The following is a 20018-nucleotide window of genomic DNA, read 5'->3' on the forward strand; positions in this document are numbered from 1 at the left end:
TGTTCCAGAGGTGTCTCAGATGGTCCTCAATTCTTTTCATTCTTTTTTCTTTATTCTGCTCTGCAGTAGTTATTTCCACTATTTTATCTTCCAGGGCACTTATCCCATCTTTTGCCTCAGTTATTTTGGTATTGATTCCTTCTAGAGAATTTTTAATTTCATTTACTGTGTTGTTCATCATTGTTTGTTTGCTCTTTAGTTCTTCTAGGTCCTTGTTAAACATTTCTTGCATTTTCTCCATTCTATTTCCAAGATTTTAGATCATCTTTACAATCATTACTTTGTATTCTTTTTCAGGTAGACTGCCTATTTCCTCTTCATTTGTTTGGTCTGGTGGGTTTTACCTTGTTCCTTCATGTGCTGCATATTTCTCTGTCTTCTCATTTTGCTTAACTTACTGTGTTTGGGGTCTCCTTTTCACAGGCTGCACATTTGTAGTTCCTGTTGTTTTTGGTGTCTGCCCCCCGTGGGTAAGGTTTGTTCAGTGGGTTGTGTAGGCTTCCTGGTGGAGGGGACTGGTGCCTGTGTGCTGTTGGATGAGGCTGGATCTTGTTTTTCTAGTGGGCAGGACTGCGTCTGGTGTTGTGTTTTGGGGTGTCTGTGAACTTATTATGATTTTAGGCAGCCTCTCTGCTAATGGGTGGGGTTGTGTTCCTGTCTTGCTAGTTGTTTGGCATGGGCTGCCCAGTACTGGAGCTTGCTGGTCGTTGAGTGGAACAGGGTCTTAGCACTAAGACAGGGATCTCTGGGAGAGCTCTCACCGACTGGTGGGGCCAGGAGGTCTCTGGTGGTCCAATGTCCTGAACTCGGCTCTCTTACCTCAGAGGCTCAGGCCTGACACCTGGCCGGAGCACCACAACCCTGTCAGCTACACGACTGTAGAAAACAGTAATTTTTTCTTTAATCTTTCTATTGGTTTTCCTTTTAGAAAACAGGCAGTTCAATCTCATTATGTGAAGGCCTCACTCTGGCTTCACCTAATAGGGTTCAAAGAGTACAGGTGATTTGAATCTGGTTCTTGTGTTCATCTTCTTTTTTTCACCCAGGCTTCCCACCAACCTGTTCCTGGGAATTCCCTGGCTGTCCAGTGGTTAGGACTCCAAGCTTTCACTGCCGAGGGCACACCGTCAATCCCTGGTTGGGGAACTAAGATCCCACAACCCGCCTCAAAAAACAATAAACACCTTTTCCTGAGGACAAAGTGTCACTCCATGCTTCTGGGAAAGGCTCTCCCAGTGACTCGTAACTGCTAATTTTAATCTGTTCATTTTGTTAGTCATGTTGGTCCAAAATAAGATAAGCAGATTTTCAAAGGTTTTCTTTTTCTTAAAAATCTGAATTATCATTGCTAATTAAAGTGTACATTTTGGACAAATATTTCTGGAATGACAACTGTAGTATGAAAAGCTTTGACAATATTTAAATCTTTTGACTTTGTAATAAACTTGTTGCTATGTTATAGTAAGACAGGGAGGTATAAAATAATTACCTTGAAAAACATCTCTACTTTAGGTGGGTAGAACTTATATCCTTCCTTGACACCAGGATTTCTTTTGAGAAAAGAACCAGTTGCTATTCTTCTACAAACCCATTCAATTGGAATCATTTCACACTTAGGTGCAATGAAAGCTGTCTCTCCACATTTTCTGGCGAAAGCAGTTTTGATACCTACAGATTGATGACAAAAAGAAAAAAAAGCATTAAAATTGTATTTCAAAAGGGAGATCTGAGGCATAATAAAACTCTACCCTTTACAAAAAACAAAACAAAAAGCCTATGTAGCCAAATGCATTACCCTTAAATAGCACTATCAAAAACAAATGTAATTTTTTAAAAAAAGGCAGACGTAGGAAAAAAAAGTATTAATATGGCTTTCTACTGCTTATCAAAATATTCCGGCATATTTCATGTTAATGTTGCAAGGCAAGCTGGATCAAAAATTTGAGTCCCAATGTTTTTACCATCATTCATCTGTTCAAAAAATACTATATCCTCTGCCACTGTGCACCTAACTTTGTACAAGGCACATGACTAAGTGGCACGAAATTATCTCTATATCAGATCTGGTGGCAGAATTCTCATTCTATGGTCCGGGATTATATGGACCTTGTAAAATATTAATCTATTTATCATAATCAGATACAGCCCTAAATTCTGGACAGCCTTTTTCTCTCAATATTTAAAGCAAAGAGTCCTTGAAAAAAGCATTCAACAGGTAGCAGCAGGAACATGGAGGCCAATTTGGCCAAAAGCAAAGAAAATATTTGCCCGTCCTCTGTTCACTCTTACGCAAGCTGTCACTGGAAAACTAAGATAAAGAGCTAGTTTATGTGGCGGCCTTGGAAAATAACCACCTCTCTTATAGTAGTTACAATGTATTATAAGCTCGATGATCCCGCAATTCCACTCTAAGTATATACACAAAAGAACTGAAAGCAAGGTCTCAAACAGATATTTGTACACCAATGTTCACAGTATCATTATTAAAAATAGCCAAAAAGGGGGAAATAACCCAAGTGTCTAACAACAGATGAATGCAGTGGACAAAATGTAGTTTACACACAATGAATTACTATTCAGTCACAAAAAGGAGGGAATTCTGATATATGCTACAGCATGATGAATGATTCATGAAAACATTATGCTGAGTGAAATAAAGGTGAAAATTGTATAATTCCACTTATATGAGGTACCTAAAATAGGCAAATTCATAGTGACAGAAAGTAGAATAGAGGTTATCAGGGGAGAGTTATTGTTTAAGGGGTCAGAGGTTCTGTCTGAAATGATGAAAAAGTTCCAGAAGTTGATAGTGGTGATGGTTGCACAACATTGTCAGTGTACCTGAACGCCACTGAATTGTACATTTAAAAATGGTTAACATGGTAAATTTTATGTGTATATTTTACCACAATTTTGCAAGACCTACTTTAGGTTAGGCATTATAAATTTATTTTCTTTTTGCTTAATCCTCATAGCACCTGATAAGGTATGATGTTCATCCAAAGAAACAGATAACAACACTGAGACACAGAGACACAGGATTTATGTCAGCTAGTACTAGGTAAAGCAGGGTTTCTAACCCACACTGTCTGAACTCTTTAAGCTGCTCACTTAACCACTATGCTATACTGCCTCTCCTAGACGTGTTATTACATCATAGCACTAACGTGAATTAAAGTATCTCCTGGAAACCTGCATGGGTTTAACATAATAATGCTCATCTTTGGGCTACAATATTAGTACCTCCAATCCCCATCTAAACCTCTAATAAGATCAAATTTTTCTTATCAGGAAAGGACTGAAGATCTTTGATCTTATGTATGTATCTATCTATGTACATATGTGTGTATCCATATGTAAAGGGAACCTACATTTATGGAAACCCTGCATCATGCTGAATGTTTTATTTATTTATTTTAAAATATTTATTTTAAAATATTTATTTATTTATTTTGGCTGCACCGGGTCTTAGTTGCAGCACACGGGATCTTTAGCTGCGGCATGCAAACTCTTAGTTGCAGTATGCGTGTGGGATCTAGTTCCCTGACCAGGGATAGAATCCAGGTCACCTGCATTGGGAGCATGGCTAAGACTTTAGCCACTGGACTACCAGGGAAGTCCCCGAAGTGTTTTACATATTATCTCATTTAACCATACATAAAATTTTTGCGGTAGCTGTTATTATTCAAATTTTACAGTGAAAGAAGTAGAGGCTCACAGCAGTTAAGTAACTTAATAAGTTAGGTCATGCTGCCAATCCGTAATGGAGCCTGGACCTGAAATGCACTATCCAGTTTTTAAACCTGTACTGTTTTCTCCACATTCCCTCTGGGTTTGACCAGGAAGATGCAATTAAAACAGGGAAAAGAATAAATTGTGGACTTCCCTGGGGGCGCAATGGTTAAGAATCCAGCTGCCAATGCAGGGTACATGGGTTCAAGCCCTGGTCTGGGAAGATTCCACAGGCCGCTGAGCAACTAAGCCCGTGCATCACAACTACTGAAGCCCACGCACCTAGAGCTCGTGCGCCACAAGAGAGGCCACCGCAATGAGCAGCCTGCTCACTGCAACGAAGAGTAGCCTCCACTTGCCTCAACTAGAGAAAGCCCTTGGGCAGCAACGAAGACCCAATGCAGCCAAAAATAAATAAATTTATAAATAAATAAATAAATAAATTGTATGCTGCACGAACAGCAACTCTGGGAAAGAATGTTAAAAGTGTCAATACTTAGGCCATTTTAACCTTTAATGAATAATTGGGCTCATGGGCAGGCAGATGATTTAAATCAATCCTTAACTTGAGGTGGTAAGTACATGTCTGGGTTTAAGAGCTCTTCTTTTTTAGGTTTGTTACCTAGTAGTCATATTTGCTCAGCTGTCTATCAAGCTTGATAGACTAGTATCCAAATCTATTGTTCAAATATACACAACAGTTATTGTTACTCAGAGGAAAGTCCTCCCCTATACCTAAGGGAATCAAAACCACAGAATCAACTTATGGTAATGATCTTGTACATTAAAAAAAAAATTGCTACTAAGAAAAAAGAGAGATTCAGTTTAGATGATATAATGATTGCTTCTAATATAGGAGTTAATCATTAAAGCAAATTGCATGGCTTCATACGGTGAGAAAAAGAAATCCTCCCATTAGTCTCAGTTGTTTACAAAATTCAAAACTCCTATCAAGACTACTAAGAAAATGTAAATGTCATTTCACATTCTGAATTACAATGGCCAAGTATGACAGCGCTGGAGCCATCCCTCTATTAAGGTTGCCCAGCTCCCCACCTGTGGTTTAACAACTGCCAAGACTGTTAGTCATGTCACTACTATCACACCAAAACGTAATCATAGTGCATTTCTGTGCAGGAGGGAACTGAAACCTAAAAGGTTAAATTTTGATATTTTAGTAATGAGACTAAATTCAGGAACTTTAGGTATAGCATGTATAATACAGTTATTTATAGTTTGCTCATGAGTGACAAAGAGAAAACTAGAATTGTGATTTACTGATTCTCATTCTGGTGCTTTTTCCATTTGAATTTCTAGAAATATCTTAATTTGGAATATATGCCTGTTTATAAAGAAAGCAGTTTTATTTTACATTTTTAATAAACTTATTTATTATTTTTTAAATTTTAATTTTAGTTTTGGCTGCATTGGGTCTGCGTTGCTGTACGCAGGCTTTCTCTAGTCACAACGAGCAGGGGCTACTCTTCATTGTGGTGCACGGGCTTCTCATTGCGGTGGCTTCTCTTGTTGTGGAGCATGGGCTCTAGGTGCGTGGGTTTTAGTAGTTGTGGCACATTGGCTCAGTAGTTGTGGCTCGCGGGCTCTAGAGCACAGGCTCAGTAGTTGTGGTGTACGGGCTTAGTTGCTCCATGGCATGTGGGATCTTCCCGGACCAGGACTCGAACCCATGTCCCCTGCATTGGCAGATGGATTCTTAACCACTGCATCACCAGGGAAGCCCCAAGAAAGCAGTTTTAAATAGACCACTGATGGTCAACTAGACATAGCATTTAACTACTAGCAAGTAAAAATTATATAAGGCTTAACAGAACTCTTAATCCATACCCTAAAACTAATCATCTGTTTAAGAATTTTTAAAACCTTAGATTTTCCACAGTATATAAAACCTGGAAAACACCTTTCAGCATTTCTTGTGAACCAAGTAAGTTTTAGCTATGTTAAGTGTGCCAAATAGATGATTACTGGAGTACTTCACGTGGATGACCAACCTTCCCAGCTGCATGCAGGACTTTGAGAGTCAAAACTGGATCACCCTAATTCACCTGTCCTTAAGCCCTGGCAAGTACACTGAATAGGTGCCTTATTAAATAAGCAAATAAAAACTTGGGCCTGTACTTATCCCCCATCACTTAAATGCATATATATAATCCCATAGATGGGTACAATTACTACGGCGACACAGAAGCTAGTTGTATTGTTAACAGCTTATAGTGTCTAGCAACTATAAACCATTTTAATGTGTATGGGGAGGAGATAACTTGTGAGGTTAAAAAATGGGGCAGTTGGGGCTTCCCTGGTGGCGCCAGTGGTTGAGCGTCCACCTGCCGATGCAGGGGACACGGGTTCGTGCCCCAGTCTGGGAGGGTCCCACATGCCACGGAGTGGCTGGGCCCGTGAGCCATGGCTGCTGAGCCTGCGCATCCAGAGCCTGTGCTCCACAGCGGGAGAGGCCACAACAGTGAGAGGCCGGCGTACCACAAAAAAAAAAAAAAAAAAATGGAGCACTTATTTGTACTGCAAAAGAAACCTAATATTAGTTTGATGCCGTCTCTAGAAATCTACTCAGTCATTGGGAAACCACCAATCAAGGAGGCCTTGAAGTAAAAATCCTGGGTTGTATTACTTATGAACTGAGGGAGGTGCTTTAAATTTACAGCAACATTTTCACCCTCAATGCATAGAGGGATTTATGATATGGATGACAATTTAGGTTGTCAAGTAAACGTATTTTTTACACATTAATTAAAAATGTGAAACAAGGGACTTTGGAAGAGGCAAAATTACTCAAGTACCTATTCTGTATTGACGGAATGGGTTTAACTTGAATTACCTTGTTATTTTGTGGAAGGCAGATCTATCTTCACTGGAAACAAAGGTATTAAATTCCCCATTGGATTTAAGAAAGAATAATTAATTAATTTTAATTACTAATAATTAAGATTAATGCTTACTGGAAAATCTAAGAAATGTGAGGGCAACTGGGAATATTGGAAGTAAAAGGAGACAATGATATTAAACTGTAAAATTAGAACTGGAATGAAAAAGAACAAAGCTTTTACTTTACAGATAAGGAACTGGAGCCTTCACACGTTGAATGATCCAAGGCACAGGGTCTCTTACACTGTAGGCAAAGAGCTCAAATCTTTTGCTGGCTGAGATTTTATACACTACAGACCAATCAGCTTTTGCCTGAATCCCTGCAGAAAAACCGTTATCCTAATTTCCCTTCTTTCACTCCAAACGCCCTCCACAGAATGTTTTGATCTGAATTTCATCTTTTGAATAGATTTCTCTATTGGAAATCATCTTCATTCAGTTTTAGAGCAGGAGGTAACCCTGCAGATCTTGATCTAGTCCAAATCTCTCACTTGGGGAATGGCAGGATGAGAAGGCATGGTTGCAGTCTTCAATTACTTTTTAGGGCTTTCAGGTAGAAGAGGGATTTGAAGTTCTGTATAATCTCCAATGGGTGGAGCAAATTTATATAGAATTTTAGGGACTAAATTTCAATTCGTTAGAGCTGCCAAACACCAGAATGTGCTTCTTTCACAGGTTAAGTTCCTTAAGTTCCTTCATGCTTCATGTAAGCCTCTCCTAAGATTTCCTACCAGAGGAAAGTTGCAGAAATACATGCCAGACAAAGACTGTAGCAAACTGCTAAGATTCCTTTTTTTTTTTTTTTTTTGCGGTACGCGGGCCTCTAACTGTTGTGGCCTCTCCTCTTGTGGAGCACAGGCTCTGGACACGCAGGCTCAGCTGCCATGGCTCACGGGCCTAGCCGCTCCGCGGCATGTGAGATCTTCCCAAACCGGGGCACGAACCCATGTCCCCTGCATCGGCAGGCGGACTCTCAACCACTGTGCCATCAGGGAAGCCCTAAGATTCCTTTTAACTTACTGAATGATACCACTTAAGTACTTCCAAACCAAGTAAAGTGTTACAGTGAAATTTAAGTTTCTGGTTTAATTTAAATAAGTTTAGCATGTGAGACATCCCCAAACATGTTGTTAAACCAGATAATGCCATCTCCCCATTAAAGAGATCAGAGTGGTACAGGAGGCTGTAGGGGGGAGTCACTTACTACTTCCTATAACAACTGAAAAAAAAAATCAACTGGTTATCAACAATTATTTACCCAAATAATGTCATTTCCCAATGAATAGGACCAGTATGTATACGTGAGAAAGAACATGAAGGGGGAGGCTACTGGGAGAGCCACTCACCTGCTTCCTGTAACAGCTGAAAAATACAACTGGTAATTTTATTTGAGATTGCAGCTTTTCCTTCAAGGTGATTCTTTCTGGCTGCATTTCCTGCTGTAATCTGGTCCTTGGACTGCAGGAGGACTTTTCCTGGACTATCCAACAATTCATAGACTTCTTTTGTTTTACCCTCATAGAGTTTTTTACCGATCTTCAGTACTGTGGAAATAAAACAGAAACATCGGATTTCAGGAAGTTTCGTAGAGAAGATAATTTAGAAGACTAAATTGTCTAGAACAATGAATCAGTGAACATAGCATAATTAAATAATTTTAATAAAAATGAACTCATCTGCATAGAACCTTACACTCTACAATTTTCAATGCATCATCACATTTCATTCATAAAATTTTGTGATGAATTTTAATTATGTAAATAATTATATAGATTAGGAAACTATCAAAAAGTAGAGGTCACACAGTCAAGAAATAGCAGAGCCAGAAAAAACCATGTCTTCCAATATCTAATGCTGTGTCGTGCTCTTTTCGCTATCAACCTGCCTCTCACAGCAGAACTGAAGTAGAATTAGTTAAAATACATTAAAATTAATGCAACAACATGAGTAGTTTCATATATGTTCTCACAATACAATAACTAAACTAGCTTGCAGGGAAAAAAATGTTGTATTTTTCCCATCTTCTGCTTTCCATGGCAGGCAAAATGGGAAAGTTCAGCCAGATATGTTTCTTGATTTCAAGTTAATGTGCAAGAGGGGGCACCTCCACCCACTGAAGTTAGCCCATTTGGAAGCATTCCCCCATCCTTGATCCCCTCTCCTCACTAACAGCTACAGAAAACTGTGAAAAGTAAGGACAAGAGAATCCAATTTTGATCCAGGTCATCACACCTAAAGAAAAGTAGACTTGGGTCATTAGAAAGAATGATTTCGATGAAGATCAGAGATAATAGACATTTAAGGACTTAAAATTTCCAAGAGGAGAAATCACCTCTCATTCTCCCAGAACATCAACTCATTCTCAGTATCTGCATTTTTTAGTGTCCATGTGCCAGGTACTAGGGATGTACCAGTAAACCGAGTTCCTGCTCTCAAGTGACTGGAGTCTGAGGGAAGCTGAAATTAAACATCATAATAAGTATAATGTGAGAAATACAGACTATGGGATCACAGGTTCATAGCAGGATCACTTAACCTAACCTCTGATGTCTAGAGGTCAAAGAAGGAAGTCTAGAACAAAGTGAGGATTAGGCTGAGATCTGAGGAATAGTCAAAATTTAGCTGGAAGACGGCAAGGGGTCAAGACCAGGGGATGAAAGAGCACCTGGCAGAACTTCAGTATGTTTGGAGCACTGTGTGTGTGTACATTGCTGTTGGGTGTGAAGGGGTGGGAGTGGGATGGGGTAGCAGCTAAGGAGTAGAAAGGGAAGGCAGGAGATAAGCCTGAGGAATTGGGCAGGGGTCACATCACCAATTAATGAAGGTAATGATTAAACAAAACAGATACAATTCAGTTTAATAGTTGCCACTGCAGGGTACCTAATTCAGTTTAATAGTTGCCACTGCAGGGCACCTAATTCAGAGGATGAACTCCCATCCTCTAACTGTAATGTCTTGATTCACTGACAAGGTTTAAAAGGTCCTTCCAAGAATGGAGTCCCAGCTCAGGGCTCCAAATTCAGATTTCTCTATTCCCTTCCTTGAACTCCAACTTTGTAACTGCATCTCTATATCCTCCTCTCAGGCTTCTAACACGCTCTTCCCTAGGCCTGAAACACTGTTTCCTTCCCTTCCATTTCACTACCCACCCTTGGGGTCTCACAAGCCATGGTGATTGAGTTTACACTTTATCCTAGGAACAACTATAAAGCTTTTAAGTACTTCAGTAAAATGACAGAGTTTCTATATTAGAAAGACCATTATGGCTGCTGTGTGGAGAATGAAATGAGGAAGGGGTGGGTGGAAGAAAACTAGAGACTGAGAGACCACTTACGATGCTGTGGCAGCAATCCAGGCAAGAAATGTCCTGGTCTAAAGAAAAAGCAGTTGGGTAAGACTCAAGATATTTAAAAGGTAAAAGGTTTTATAATAATTGATTCAATATGGGGGATAAAAGAAGGGAAAGTTAAGATGTTGCCTGGGTTAGATAATTTATACCTACTGCTCCTCTCTCTCGATTTATTTGAAGTGGTATGTACGTATGTATGTATTTATTTATTTACATATGGCCTCGCCGTGCAGCTTGTGGGATCTTAGTTCCCCAACCAGGGATCGAACCTGTGCCCCCTGCAATGGAAGCAAGGAGTCCTAACCACTGGACCGCCAGGGAATTCCCTGAATTGGTATTTATTACTTAATTTTTAAACAGGGTAGGAATTTCAACTAATGGATAGAAATAACATAACATTATAGGAGACATTTGCTATAAGTGCCAAAATGCCTGCTACAAATTCATAGATGAATTCAGAAGATATCAATGAGGACTGAGAATAATTCATAGAGCTGACATTTAAGAGTATTGAAAAGTACAGAATTTCCACAAAGAGGTCAGAACATCTAGGACTGTGCTGTCCAATAAGGTAGTCACTAGCCACATGTGGCTATGAAACACTTGAAACGTGGCTACTCCAAATTGAGATGATGTAAGTTAAGCGTAAAATACACAGTGAATTTCAATATGAAAAAAAGGTTTGCAAAAATCACAATTTTTTATATTGATTACATGTTGAAATGATACTACTTTGGATATATTGGGTTAAATAATATATATTAAAAATCATTTCACCTGTTTCTTTTTACTTTTAAAAATGTGGCTACTAGAAAACAAAGTTACATATAGTGAGTGTCACATTATATTTTTCTTTTTTTTTTTTTAGTTTCTGCTTTATAACAAAGTGAATCAGTTATACATATACATCTGTTCCCATATGCCTTCCCTCTTGCGTTTCCCTCCCTCCCACCCTCCCTATCCCACCCCTCCAGGCGGTCCCAAAGCACCGAGCTGATCTCCCTGTGCTATGCGGCTGCTTCCCACTAGCTATCTACCTTACATTTGGTAGTGTATATATGTCCATGCCTCTCTCTCGCTTTGTCACATCTTACCCTTCCCCCTCCCCATATCCTCAAGTCCATTCTCAAGTAGGTCTGTGTCTTTATTCCTGTTTTACCCCTAGGTTCATGACATTTTTTTCTTAAATTCCATATATATGTGTTAGCATACGGTATTTGACTTTCTCTTTCTGACTTACTTCACTCTGTATGACAGACTCTAGGTCCATCCACCTCATTACAAATAGCTCAATTTCGTTTCTTTTTATGGCTGAGTAATATTCCATTGTATATATGTGCCACATCTTCTTTATCCATTCATCCGATGATGGACACTTAGGTTGTTTCCATCTCCGGGCTATTGTGAATAGAGCTGCAAAGAACACTTTGGTACATGTCTCTTTTTGAATTACATATATAGTGTCACATTATATTTCTATTAGACAGCACTGTTCTAGAAGAAACAGCAAGAACAAACATAGAGAAGAGTAAACTTGGTGAATTAACCTGCCTGGAATGTAGGCTTAGGATTCATAAGAGAGAAAAACCTAAGTAAGGGTTGAAGAGGTAGGAAGGAAGCAGTATGCAGGATGTGAATGAAAGGTTCTTCAGAATGGATTTCAATAGCTTTCGCATTGCCAGAGAACATTTTTGGGCAATGAAGTGCCATTTAGAAACCATAAACGTGAAAATTTGGAAAAATTAACCTGCCAAAAAAAAAAAGCAAGACGGAAGGAAGTGGAAGAGCAAAGATTTTAGAGATCTGTCAGTTTAGAGGTATGGCAGGGAAAATTCTGGTCTAATGCATTGATTTTATGGAGTTGTTACTTGTTATCAGGACCATTTTGTTTAGTCTATAGTTTTTAACCTAAATTTAATTTTTCTATGTGGAAGAGAATGTAGTGACCGGACAACACAAGAAATTTGGTTCACCGTAAGTTTAGAAATAGAGTATGGGGGCTGGGGGACAACGTTTTACAGTAAAAATAGCACAAACAATCTTTCCTGAGGATCCTAATCACGAGTGGCCAAAATGATTATATAAATATGTAATATAATAAGTGCAAAGTGAAGGAAGGAAATTTTTCCCTGGTGTTTTTGTAACTCTCCAAAGCCATCACTGGCATAAAAAGGCTAAACACACACACAAAATCTGCACAGAAAATAGCAAATTTTTCAGAAGGTTCAATTATTAACTTTCTGGAATAGCAGGTTATTATTAGCCTCACAGGAAAAAGCAAGACTTTGGTTTCAAGAGTCAACACTAGATGCTCCTGCGATTGTTTTGCAACATCTACTGATTGCAAACGCGATTTCCAAGCACCTCTCCAACCCCTGGCCATTTCTCTTCCTAATGACCCTTTGCGCCTTTTCCCCATCCCAGAAGCAGTTCTGGATGTTTCAGAAAGTTCGGAGGCCTGGGAGTGCTTTGTTTCCGACGCACCGCTCGGAAGCGCCTGGGCCACGTGCCCGCTAGCCCAGTGGCCTAGCGGGGCGGGTGCAGGGAGACCGGGTTCTGCCCGGGGAAGGCTGCCGTCGGGGCCGCGGAGCGCGCACGTGACGGCGTGAACCCTCGAGCTCAAGGCAGAGAGGCAGGAAGACCGTGGATGGCAGGGAGTCCCAAGTCCTGGGGACGCCTGTTACTCACCCTCGGCTGTCGCCATTATCCGGAGTGGCCTGGAAGCAGCAGCAGCTCTAGGAAGAGAGGCAGGAGTCTGGAAAAGAGGAGTGATCAGAGAGGCTCACGGGGCGGGGAAGGGAGGCACGGCGGATAGACACGCCCCCGCCAGGGCCGCGTAACCCAGAGTGCCCCCTCGCGGTCTCTTCGAGCACCACCGCGGTGACGGAACCTCGGGGGTCTCTGCGGATCGAGAGAACTTGGACTCTGGGAGCTAGCGCCTCCCGCAAGGCTTCCCGCCGCGCAGGCGCAGCGACGCGGATCGTACCCCGCCCTGCGCGGGCGCAGTTCCAGGAAAGAGGAAAAGTGGCGCGCACTGGCGGCCCCTCCCCACCCTACAGCAGCTCGCTGACTTGGCCCCCTCCTCGGCAGCGAGAGTGGCTCAGAGGTTGGAGCATACCAAGTAGTGACGGCCTGGGGGAAAGCATGTGGAGAGGGACATACAAAATTTACATCCTCTAGGACAGAAATGACGTTAACCCCGCTAGTCTCATCATCTCAGTCTTGGGTGTTGGAAAATAACGGAGATTTCCACGTGCAGAAAAATGATCTTCCCCCAGGCCTCCGGTGGAGGGCTAGCTCCACCCCCACAGGGCCTTTGACTCCGCCCCTCAGCCGCGGAGCCTCTCCCTCCGTCCTCGCTCATTGGTGGGCCTGTAGGGGCGGGGAAGTGTGGCGGTGGGCGAGCTAATCACTCTCACTTAGGGAAAGCACGCGCCGCCGCAGTAGCGAGGGTCGAGCCGCTGGTTAGGAAGCGGCTGCAGCCGGCCCGAGCTTTTGAGGCTTACAGGCCGAACGAACAACTGGTTGGTGCTTAGACCCCTGCCGCAGCGGCGGGTCCCTCCACGTGCTTTCGGCGGCGACATGGAGCTGGAGGAGTTGGGGATCCGAGAGGAATGTGGCGTGTTCGGATGCATCGCCTCAGGAGAGTGGCCCACGCAGCTAGATGTGCCGCATGTGATCACTCTGGGACTCGTGGGGCTGCAGCACCGGTGAGCGACTGGGTGAGGGGTGGGGATGGCGGCGCGCGTGCTTCTCCATCTGCCCGAGCCGCTTCCCGCGGCCGGAGTTGGCGATCTCGCTGGCGCTTGAGGACCGGAGGCCGGATCTCTCTCTTACCTGAACGGGTACCTGCCTGTGGTGTCCACCGATTGCCAAGGAGTGCGCGGGGGCTACCTTGCCTCCCTGGATTTCAGCCTGTTCCCCGCAACTCTTCGTGCTCTTTAGGGGCTCTCCCCTCTCTTCCGGTGTCGTGCACCCCTCCTTGGTCTGGCCAGTTTATAAGGCTCCGATTCGCTTGGACTAGCCCAGTCGGGGTTCTTTCTTGACTGCTTGCGGGTTTTAATCTCCCAGAGCCTGGAGCTGTTCTTGTGATAGGCTTGTGTGGGGTGACTGCTGGTCCAGGACCTACAATACACCTTGAGGTTTCGCGCGGAGCCTGCAGCCACCACAAGCTTTTGTTTGCAAGGGCAGAGCTACTGGGCAGATTGTGTATTTGAACGTAGGCATAGCTGTGGGAACTTAGGGATTCAAACCCGGGGAAGCTGAATTAGCTTGGTGTTCAAAAGGAACTACCGGTTCTAGATCTCATCTGAATTAACAGAAAATAACCCAATCGCAGGGAAGAGTGCATCTGCAAAAAATTCATTGGTAAACGTTTTAGATAACGAATGAAAAGGTTGGTAGTAAGGAAATGCCAAAATAACTCCCCTCTTTAAAAGAGGGAGAGGAAAGTAGTTCCTGTCTGACAAGATACACATTGACTTTGAAAAACTGATAGATCCTTTGAGTTAAAAAATAACTGCTTCTGTGATCTTTCCATTACCTACTAACTGAACTAACTGGAAGTTGATATAAACAATTTCCTTAAGAAATATAAACCTAAGTTTGCCATTATCACTGAAAGTATTACAAAGTTTCCATAAGGCACTACCTCAGCAACAACTTCTAGAACAGTTAAGGAACTTGGCAATAACGCTTATGGGCAGTATGGGAGCAATATGTATAAATGCATTCCAAATGATTAGCTTTCCCTCACCAAACTTAAATTAGAAGTAGTCTCTTTGGTTTTTTCAGGGTCCTGAATACTTGAGTTTGAGTTTCACATCTTGTGTACTCCCTGTTTACTAAGAGCTGAGAGTAACTTAGAATCTGGGATGAATCAAAAAGAATATTTCTAGTTTGACTTACTCTAATCTTGGATAATTGTGGGTTAACCATAATAGAAATCTTATTTTAAAATACATTTACATTATTGAGAGGATTATATATAATCCAAGGAAAAACTAAAAGTTATTTCGTATGGTAGTCCAGAGCAACATTAGTTTATAACATTCTTCGGAGAAGTTATTGTGGATATTCTGTCATGGGAAGAGGTATAAAAAACAAGGGATCTTTAGAGTTGCCTGGTGGTCTGTGAGAAAGAAATGAACTGACCTTGAATTTTTTTTTAACTATTTATTTTTTAGCTAAAATAACTCAGAAAGTTCATCCCAAGATCTCCTCTTTAAATGTGTGTGTAAAGAAGAGGGGGGTGATTTTTTTTTTTTAATGAATAACTTCATTCCTAACTACATGCACTTTTCTGTAGTGACTTTTAAGTGAAAGAATTATGAGATTAGATAATACAAGGTAAGGGCAATAAAAATGTGATTACTACATGATGATAGAGAAAAATAAATGGATTCTATCAGGCTGCTTATTTGATGGAGCAAGTATTTGTTAAACTGTAGTTTTGAAAATTGACCTTGTGATATTTTCAATAACAGTGGCAAAAAAAACAGTAGCTTCTGGGGAAGAAAGATGTTAATGGAAAACTATTTAAATTTTCCCTGTGTAGGCATAGAATCATTAAGGTTCACTGAGAGGGCTGGTTCTTGCCCATAATCCTATCCAATTCAAAATTTTAAATTAGCAAAAGTCCTCACCCTTTAGGGAAACTGATTCTGATTCTAAGAATATGAAGCTTCTTTATGCCTAGAAGATAAAATCTTCTGCTTCTCTAAGCTCGTAAGTAGGGGTCGAAGGTTAAGAAATAATGTTTTTAATGGAATGGTTAAACAACAGGGTCTTACTGTATAGCACAGGGAACTATATTCCATATCCTGTGGTACCAATAATGGAAAAGAATATGAAAAAGAATGTATGTATATGTATAACTGAATCACTTTGCTGTACAGCAGAAGTTAACCCAACATTGTAAATCAACTATACTTCAATAAAATAAACTAACAAAAAATGTTTTTATATGGCATTGAATCAAGGAATGTCAAAATTAGAAGCCTAGATAGATTGTTATAGTTTAATATAGAGTTAGTTATATACAGTGTACACTGGCAAGTGGTGGTTTGTTGCAGAAGGCTCTGTCTACCTCCTCACCCTCCTCCACTCAATGGCTAGTTTTAAAACAACAGCAACAAGATTCAATTGATTTTTTTTCCCCATTTTGGATGAAGGGATTTATCCCTTACACGTTTTCTTCCTAAGACATGGAATCTAGAAGGTGAAATTTCTATCACTTTTGCATTGTATTTGGTTCTGTTTTTGTCTTAGGCATAGACATTTAGTGTCAGGGATAACAGAACACCTGAAAGTTGTAATGTTATGTATTTTATATATAAAAACAAATGGAGTATCAATTACTAGACAGTCATGTACTGGATGCTTAATTCAGATGGGTTTGTCCAGAAGTACTTCTTTTTAGTAGTCTGCTATTTGCAGGTTTATACCATAGCTCTACTTTCTGTCAGGGGGACTTTTCAATGTTAAACTAACTAGTTGTCCTCTTCAGCTGTAAAACTGTGTGTGCATGCTTGTTCATGCCAGATTCATATAATCACCAAGTGCTTTTTCAGCCCTAAAAATATTAGTTCAGTGGTTTGCACAGTTCTGGACAAATCACACACACCCTCACAGATCAGAAATCTTCATCTTTAAACCACAGTCACATTTTATGGAGACTAGAATGACATGGACATATTTGAAGATTCCATAAAAGGAATTACTAAAATTTCATAGATTTACCCCATGAATCAACTAGTTAGCCTTTCCTTGGTTACTTAGGAGATGAAAATGCCTTTCAGTGAATTATCATTTCCCTGGGTTAGGAAATGAACCCTACAACTGATAAACATTTTCATACTTTTTCTAAAAATTTATGACATTTACCTGATGAAGTTGGGTCACGTAGGGGGTCTCCTGACTGCAAAAACATTCTGTACAACCTTTTGCTTCTGTTGTTCTTTGAGGAAACTGATTTGCAGTGATCTCAGGAGCAGTTTTCTTGAGAGATACTGCCACTGGTTCTGCAAACAGAGTATATAGCATATCACTAGAAAGGCACTTGCGAGATAGATGCACTCAGACCAACCTGGGGAATTAGTTCCCAGTTATCTTCATTTAGTTTGTTGGAGAACACAGGAGTAGATTATCAGAGAACTTGCTTTGAGTTGCATATTAAGGCTGGAGTTAACTTTTTTGATTTTTCTCTCTTAGAAATAATGACCAAACATGTTACATTCCTATAGTGTTTTACACTCCCTTAGTTGGAAAAGTGACTTATCCCCAAAAGGGTCTTAAAGTACTACTGCTTTGTTATTCTAATGAGTATTAGGAACAGCCTCTTTAACATAAGACTTGAAATCTAGTCCCAAGTTTGCTAGTAACAGTTTGATCTTGGTCACGTCTCCTTAATTTCTGAGTCTGGTTTCTTAACTGTTGGGCTAGACTTACGTATTTTAAAGGTCCAGTGCACAAATTCAGTGTATTGGGAATGATACTTTTGTGTGGTTAATCCTTAGCAGTTTCCCTTTTCAATAGCATATCCATTAAAGGGCATTAAGAGAAGGCAAACATGGGGCAACTCGTCTGATTTGTAATTTATGTCAAAAAATGGAGAATAAAATCTTCAGCTCACTTGAGGTATAAGCATTGTTGGCAGGGCTGGGGGGCAGTGGATTCCTGCTATTCTCTAATACTTCATTCAAAAAATATTTGTTGAGCTCTTCCTGTGTGTATGCAAGGCACTGTGATAGACACTAGGAATACCGTACTACACAGGGCGGATGTGGTCCCTGCCCCTGACAGAGAGGCAGTGGAGCAACAGCTCAGACTTCTTTATGCCTCCATTTCCTCCTCTGTAAATTGGGGATGATGCTAACACCAATACCTCATAGGTTTGTAGTAGGGATTAAATGCGTTAATATATAAAGTGCTTAGAGCAGTGCCTGGATATATGCATATCCAGTGACCCTGCATCCCACTCTTGGGTGTATACTCCACAGAGGTGCATACACATGTTTATTGGGAGACATGCACAAGAATTTTTATAGCAGCATTATTCATAGTAGCCCCAATTTGGAAACATTGGATAAAGAATGTAGTGGGATGTATGTTCCTATAATGGAAAATTCTACAGCAATAAAAAAGAACAAACTCCTGCTACAAGTAAAATCATGGATGAATCTCACAAACAATGTTGTGTAAAAGAAGCTTGACATTAAAAAATACATACTAAAGAAAAAACATACTGTATGATTCTAAAACTAATCTGTGGTGATGGAAGTCAGAATATTGATAACCGTTATGGGGGCTAAGAGGATGATTAATGATGAAGGGGGGCCTCTAGGGTACTGGTAATGTTTTATATCTTGACTTGAGTAGTAGTTCCATAGATGTCTTCACTTTGTAAAAACTGAGCTCTTTAACTATTTTTGTGAACTCAAAACAATTCGATAAATTATAAATCTATATGCTAAAGTTGGATCATCTTAGAGATCCAGAGAGATGCAGTCATTTGCTCCGTGTTGAATTTTTCGAGTAAAGGGAGACTAGAACTCAGGTTTTCTGAGTCTCAGACCAGTGCTTTTTCTTATATTCTCTGTTTTTCTTCTCTATGCTATACTATATTATGTTACCTTTCCTGATACTTATAATGGGTCAGTTTGCAATTACAGCTCCATAATTAGCTGGCTTCTGCGTTTGGCTTATTTGTAGAATTATCAATACTAAAATGTTACAGCCATTGCCGGCTACCTTTGGAGGAAACCAAAATTCAGAACTTACTAGTTTGTGGGGGGTTTTCCTTTTACATCCTAGTCTTCTAATAGCAATCACTGGAAAGTGTAATTTAAAGGCTCATGATAAATGCATAGTTGTGCAGAAATTTCTGATCTGGGAAAGTTTCTGTTTACTTTCTTACTTTCACTCTTAATAAGCTATGAAAGAAATCATTTTTCAGCATTTTTTGCTCTCACACAGCTCATAAACAATATAGTCTAATTTGTCAAGGACAGGAATAAACATCTACAGAAAAAAAAGCTACAGAAGTTTTTCTCAGTGTGAAAAAAGTTGGCATTTCTCAGACTCTTACCGTCTTCATGTGCTTTTCTCTTGATTCTCAAAGTTCTTGGGTTTTTGGTATGACTTTCAAATAATTCTTAAACGAGAACATAGGAGAAGAATCATTATATGACATCGCCTAAAATACATTAGTCTTCAAGCATTCAAGTACACTAAAGTTAGAACATTTAAGCAGTTGGACAGATGAAGAATGAATTTAAGAATTAGGAATGTTTTAGTACAAGATTTGAGAAGACATTGAAATTCTTAATTTATATTAGGTATGTGATTTATAATAATTTAGGGGGTCATTTGAACATAAAATAGTGTTAGGAATTTATTATTGAAGAATTTCTTGCTAAGTTAAATGCAAAGAGGAAAGTTTATAGTATTTTCATTTTGAAAGTGTCAATTCCAAGGTTACCATGTTTCCATTTTGCAGTTCTGAGAGATGGTTGTCTTAGGAGACCATCAGCTTCTTCATAAAATCTCATTTTCCCTTGAGGGTTGCCATTTTTCTTTTGTAAAACTCTGTATTCATATTTTAAATTTTTGTATTTTGTATGACATTGTTTCCAGTCTCTGTCTATTCCAAACTGCATTAGTCTTCTGGCAATTTCCTCAAATATTTCTTTGTTTCTTGTGGCCCCTTCAAGCATTTGCTTAATTTTTTCGTCAGACCATATGTTTATAAGTGCTCTGACCTCATTGTCACACCAGTGTTTTCCAGCCTCTGTGTTGCTCACTGTTATAATCTGTAAATGACTTTTAGCATCTTCTAAAGGAATATGATTACCTATGAATCGACATGAGTTACAATTATTCAAACTTTTAGATACATCCTGTATTTGAATATCATTCATTTAAAACAACCTGGATTGATGTAAAGCACTGAGAATTTCAGTATAAGGATCATTTTTTTTCATATATTTATATGCAAACAAAATATTTTTTAAATTATAAGGCAGACTAATCCCCAATA

At 40.0% G+C, this 20018-nt stretch overlaps 2 protein-coding genes across 5 annotated transcripts in view; one reads left to right on the forward strand and one right to left on the reverse strand.

Annotated features, from left to right (window-relative positions):
* PAICS (phosphoribosylaminoimidazole carboxylase and phosphoribosylaminoimidazolesuccinocarboxamide synthase) overlaps window positions 1-20018 on the reverse strand; it is a 50154-nt gene that overhangs the window by 15922 nt on the left and 14214 nt on the right. For 3 of the 4 annotated variants that reach the window (XM_081251203.1, XM_081251201.1, XM_081251200.1), the window contains 6 exons: window positions 19461-19832; window positions 19068-19133; window positions 16865-17001; window positions 12668-12734; window positions 7977-8174; window positions 1490-1668 (listed from right to left, as the gene is read on the reverse strand). In XM_081251203.1, coding sequence (XP_081107329.1) covers window positions 1490-1668; window positions 7977-8174; window positions 12668-12734; window positions 16865-17001; window positions 19068-19133; window positions 19461-19832 — 1019 coding nt within the window. The remainder of the gene's footprint in view (window positions 1-1489; window positions 1669-7976; window positions 8175-12667; window positions 12735-16864; window positions 17002-19067; window positions 19134-19460; window positions 19833-20018) is intronic. The other variant, XM_081251202.1, reaches the window with a different exon arrangement.
* Window positions 13388-20018, forward strand: part of PPAT (phosphoribosyl pyrophosphate amidotransferase) — a 36969-nt gene continuing 30338 nt past the window's right edge. Inside the window, exon 1 of the mRNA XM_081251230.1 lies at window positions 13388-13689. Within this exon, the coding sequence (XP_081107356.1) occupies window positions 13562-13689 (128 nt within the window). The 5' untranslated portion in view covers window positions 13388-13561. The remainder of the gene's footprint in view (window positions 13690-20018) is intronic.

Source organism: Mesoplodon bidens (assembly GCF_964165515.1).
Source record: "Mesoplodon bidens genome assembly, chromosome: 1".
Lineage (NCBI taxonomy): Eukaryota > Metazoa > Chordata > Mammalia > Artiodactyla > Ziphiidae > Mesoplodon > Mesoplodon bidens.